Source organism: Pteropus vampyrus, unplaced genomic scaffold (genome assembly GCF_000151845.1).
Source record: "Pteropus vampyrus isolate Shadow unplaced genomic scaffold, Pvam_2.0 Scaffold2926, whole genome shotgun sequence".
Lineage (NCBI taxonomy): Eukaryota > Metazoa > Chordata > Mammalia > Chiroptera > Pteropodidae > Pteropus > Pteropus vampyrus.
In genome coordinates, this window is record NW_011891707.1 from 1 (window position 1) to 5,615 (window position 5,615).

Here is a 5,615-nt window from a genome sequence, read left to right on the forward strand (position 1 = left end):
AGGGGGAAGCTGAAGTCTACAGTGTGTCTCTCAGGAGCTGAGCATGGCAAGTAACGTGCAGGGGCTGAGGACAGAGATGTCAGCCAGGAGCCCAAGTGGGAGTGGCTTCTGGGATCCGCCACTGATTTGCTAATGAAATGGAAAATAAGTTAATGAAACTTTCTGGTATGCACACTTTGCTCCATTGGCTTTAGTGCATGCAGACTCAATTTTTTTTTTTTTTTCAGAGAAAATGATATTTTTCCCTTGGCTTTAGCAATTTTCATTTTAATCTCACTTTGCTGAGCCAAAGGCAAAGCTCCCGTTCCTGAATTCTGGGAATAATCCATCACCCAGTGCTTCTTCCCTAAAGAATGCATTTTTTTTCCCCATACACTCCTCAAGTGATACTGAATATTATTCCCCAAGCCAAGCCAGATTCTATACGGTCAGGAGTGTGGGATGAAGGTTCGCCATCTCCTCTCATTAGCAAGAGACCGGATACCCATTTGCAGTGAACAAGAAAGGGGGATCGGAAATACTCCACGTTTGTTTTTTCTGAACCTTCCTCTAAGGAATGATACTGGTGTTGGGAGAAACTGGATTACCTCTCTCTGTCATAGTGGCCTGCAGTGGATATGGGGTAAGGCATAGCATTTGAATCATCTAAAGGATTCTTTTTCAGGAAACGCATGCCTCCTACTACCCCACAGTGGTTCTGAAATGTCCTAGCACAAAATCAAGCTTGTACGTTTGGCGAAAGTTTCTCGAAAGCCTTTAAAATGCTCCTGACTGATGCTCGCTTTTCTACAGAGAGCAGAACTATTGACCACACCATTCCTCCTACAAAAATGCTAGAGAAGAGGAAGACTACAGGTCTCAAGTCAGCAGCACCATCACCTTTGGATTCCACATTTGCGTTCCAACAGGGGCTGGGGGGAGGAAGACAGACAGTGTCCCCAGAGATCAGGAAATGCCACTGTCTTGAGGTCAGCCACAGATCTGGTTCCTCTGGCCTTGGCCATATACAGGTAGGGGTCATGGAAGGGGACATGCTTGGGATGTGCTTGCAGAAGTTTGTCCATTACTTCAACAGATCCTCTACATCTCGTGGAATTGGGAAAGGAGGCATTCGTCTTTGGGCATGAGATCGTGTCCATGTCCCAAGCATCCTCTTTGAGAAAAGCCTGAGTGTCGAGGGTTTCATTTCCAGAAGAATCCATCCCAGGACCATTGGACTGTGTGCTTCGGGATGGGTTCAGTCCATGTCCTTTTCTGGAGGCGAGATGCCCAGTGGACCTCCCCCACTTCACCGTGCTCAGCAGGGAAGTCTGGACTGCGTCTTCTCTTTCTCGTCCCCGGGAGCTTTGGTCCCTAGTCAAGCAATGCCGCTCTGAGGAGGCATCGGCCGGAATGTGGCGGTGATTGGCATGCTGCATCTCGTCGGGGTTCAAATTGCCTCCAGGATTGCGCTCCAGTTCCTCCAGGTTTAAAGTAGAAAGGACAGGTCAGTGTCCCCTTCCAGGCGAAAAATACAATTTTATCCCTGACCTCACCCTCTGAGCACAGAACTAAGCGTAAATCCTGTGAATGGGGGAGCTTTTCCCATGGTTGGCCAAGGAAAGGCTAAGAGTCTAACAGTTGGTATAATCATAGAAACTCATGTTGAAGAGGCTTTAGGCGAGTGTAATACTACTCTACACAGTACACGATGCCTCTGCAACACCCTCGACAAGTTATAATCTGCTTGAACAACCTCATTTACAGGGTCTTCGCTGCACCCGAAGGCGGTACCTTTTATTTGAGGATCATTGTGATTGCTTTAAAAAGTCTTCTTTACCCTGAACTGAAATTTCCTTCCCTGAAATTTTTACCCACTCATCCCCTTCTGCTTTCTGGAGTGAAACAGAATATAGTGACTGCTTTCTGCACGTGACTTGCCTTGCACCATTAAATGTGGCCAAATTCATGATTTACTAGGAGCAAATAATGGAGATCAACAGGCGGGCATAAAATACCAGTGTCAGTAACAGCAGAAGCAGCAGCAACTAGCCACTGGCTTCACATCACCATATGTAAGGTTCACTTTCTATTTCTACTGGCAAAGCGACCCTGGCAACAGGCTGGTGACCTTTAAAAGCTACCTAGTACAGCTTCCCTACTTTGACAAGGGAACGACTACACCATGAAGAATTTTCACTTGCTTTTTTGGTGCACCTTGTCCACCAGACAGCAGGCAGCCATGTGTACCTTCCTCCTCTTTCCACTCTAGATGTCAGCTTGTGGGACCCTCGCCCGCACCCTCCCTCAGCCACCTTCTGCACATTTTTGATGGGCCTTCTGTTCCTCTCTCAGAAAGCTCCCAGAAGCAGACTGCTAGTGATGAGTGATGCTTTCCACCTGGAAATCTCCTTTTGCCCTCCCAGACCCTGCAGAGAACCCGCCGGGCATCACCAAGGAGCAGCACCACGGCACACGCCCTACCTCGAAGCTGCAGGAGAGCTCAGGACACATCGCCGCATACTGCATCAGTTCCCCTTCAGGTCGGTCGAGACCAGGTTTGCAACTCAGCTTGTTCACATCTGTTTCCAAGTCATCATCCTACAATGGAATAGGCAAAAGAATCAAAATAAGAAACGTATGACAACCGAGAAAGCCACTCTGAAAAAAAATCGAGAGATGCTACGGAGATGATTCTTCACAAACCTGGAACAGGGTTTCCTCGCCTCCAAATTACAGTGTAATGTGCGAAGGATGATTTAATGGGCCTCGTCGTATTTTTAAAATAAAGAAGATATACAACTTTCCCCAGCATTTATATCGGTATGTATCAGCACTCATCATAAATAAATAATTCTTTATATAAAAGAAGATGAACTATGGAAACAATAAAAGGAATACAAAGGAAATTTATCTCGTCACCACCTTCATGAACATAATCGTATTTACCGAACCCATCCGTCTACCTTCCTTTGCTGTTTAGGTCCTTCACAAATGTTTAATGAGCACCTACTATGAGCAGCTACTCTCTTAAGTGATAAAGGTTCAGTGACAATGGGACAGAGGAAGGTCCACGCCCTCATGCAATCTGCCTTTTCGTGAGAGAAGGAGACAGTGAACAAGAAAATAAACAAACGAATAAGGTAATTTCAAACAGTGATGGGTCCCACAGAAATAATGAAAGCGGGTAAAGTGACCGTGATTGAGACTGGGGTATGAAAGCTGTTCGGATTGGGGGGCCTGAGAAAGCCTCACTGAGGAGGTAACACTTTAACTAGACCTAAATGACAATAAGGTCCAATTATGCAAACCCTCGGGGAAAGGCGTTACCAGCAGGAGGCACGGCTTAAATGCGCTTAAGCTGAGGAAGAGGCGGATCGCAGGAGTCAAGAGTCAACAGGAAGCGCTAGGCCAAGCTTGACGGCCCCGAGGAGGGGTGCATAACCTCCTGCCAGGCCTGTACCCTCCGTACCCGTCAAAGTTTGCCGAGTCATCACCACAGGTCTTTTCTTTCTTGGGTTGACTATTTAGAGACCCTTTATTTTTGCTTCTATGTTATCATTTCATAATAGTTTAATGGTGAGGGTGACTCTTCCTCCAAACACTTTCATACTTTCCAAAGGTTGGAGAATCTCACAGAGAAAGGACAGTAGGAACCGAACAGTCCCGTCTCTTCATCTGTCCACGTCTCTCACATATGGAGTTTCCCTAATGAAAGAGAGGGTGGAAAACCTGGCACTTCTGAAGACCTAGAGTATTCTCGCCTCAGTAAAATAAATGCGGAAAATAAATGTCTATGTTCCTGATTCAGGGAAAAAAGAAAGTGGAATATTCCAACCATTTTCCGCAATTCTCCTCCAAACTTCAAATGAAAAGAAAAATGGATCCCAGGAGGCTGACTTAATGATACTTTCACATACAGTGCACACCAGGCCCAAACGTCTGAGCCTGGTGTTGGAGATTCCAACACTCCTGCTACTTCCGGGTTTATCTCCCAGTTCCTCCTGGCCCCCAACATCTCCCCTAGAGCCGCACCCATTCCCCAGGGTGACACCAACGGAAACACGACCTGGCCAGCATCGGGACAAGGCAAGGTTGGTGCACCTGGAGTGAGAAGCGCCACGTCACCCATGAGCTGCGGCCTAACTCATTCTACAGGTGGCCGGGTGACCGACTTAGCTTTAGAGCGAAGGCTGGGAAAATACGGCCCACTGCCTGTTTTTGCAAATAAGGCTTTATTGGAACACGGCCAGGCGCGTTCACTTGTGTATTGTCTGTGGGTGCTTCCTCAGTATGATGGCAAAGTAGAGTAGTGGTAATGGAGACCATCCCTGGTCTCCAAGCTTTGGATGTTGGTTTCTGAACATCCGGGCCCTCGGGCCATCTGTCACCTCCTTCTGTATCTCTTACCAATACCAGTTATACTTATCTAGGGACGTGCCAGCTTCTGTGTCCTCACAGCAGCCCAGACAGTCCTTCGCCATCTAGGACTCCAGTGACCATCTAATCCAGAAGCTTTCTGGCCCTTCCTCCTCAAACAGGACACTTCCCAGACTGGCTGTTCTCAGCCTTCGAGTTGCGTTCACCGCCCTTCTGAAGGCGGTGATTTGAACTCTGCTGGGAACAAATCCCCCAGTTCACTACAGTGAACTCTTTCAAGAAGAAAAGTATGACTTATTTGCTTTCGTAGCCACGTTACCAACCCTAAGAACGGTTCATCTCTCCCACGTACGCTGCCTCCTGCATGCGTTACATCCGGGAAAGTACCTGGGAGAGATGAGACGTGAAAGAGGAAGCGATTCAGAAGGGCGTAAAAGAAGCGAGAGCTTAAATTCACGGAGTTGGTCCGAATCTCACGATTACGTTCATGAAAAAGGAAAAAAAAAAAAAAAACATGACCAACATCTAGTCTGTACATGTTGCTAAGTTTCTCTTCTGTTGATAGTCCCAGTTTTAAGCCAAAGATTGCATCCGATTTTCCACTCTGAAGACCTTTCACAGATAAAAAAAGCCCCTTTTAACCACTCTGTCTAAGAGACTGGTCCCGATTATTAACTGAGCTTCGCAAATGAAAAGGCCACCAGTTAGAGGCCTGGGTCTGTTGTGACCCGAAACGAATGCTTCGGGCTGCTCGCCCGCACGTCCTGCAGAAAGTCGTGCTGGGTCCACCAAGGAAAACCCGATGTGTTGGAGCACCGGCTCCCCCTGCTCCCGCTACAGCCCAGACTCTACCCCTGATTCTCTAGAACTCGTGTTCGCACACAGACGCATCATCGTCTCCTCGGCTTCGAGGCTTCTGATGAATAGTTTCCAGGCCCTCGCCAATGTGTCTCGTGCTTCTTTCCCAGCTGGATTTGTTTATTTGTTTCAATCCCACTCCTGCCGAACCCACCATCATCCGCGGAGTGGGGACTAGGGAGAATGTCGGGAAGCTCCCCACCCCCCCCCACGTGCTCTGTGAAGCGAGGCACTGGCTGCGGCTTCCCCCTCCACGGCAGATACAGGGGGTGACTGACATTCTGCATTAGATGCTCAGAGCAAGCAGGCGGGGAGGGCAGACTGGCGTTGATGAATGACTGCAGCAGCACGGTATTATTCAAATAATTCAGCAAGGACTCCACAGGCCTGCACTGCCA

At 48.0% G+C, this 5,615-nt stretch overlaps 1 protein-coding gene across 1 annotated transcript in view; it reads right to left on the reverse strand.

Moving 5' to 3' along the window:
• Window positions 1-879: 879 nt before the first annotated feature.
• Window positions 880-5,615, reverse strand: part of LOC111734652 (cytosolic carboxypeptidase 4-like) — a gene marked incomplete at both ends in the record, with an annotated part of 17,369 nt that continues 12,633 nt past the window's right edge. The window contains 2 exons of the mRNA XM_023526711.1: window positions 880-1,460; window positions 2,464-2,580. Coding sequence (XP_023382479.1) covers window positions 880-1,460; window positions 2,464-2,580 — 698 coding nt within the window. The remainder of the gene's footprint in view (window positions 1,461-2,463; window positions 2,581-5,615) is intronic.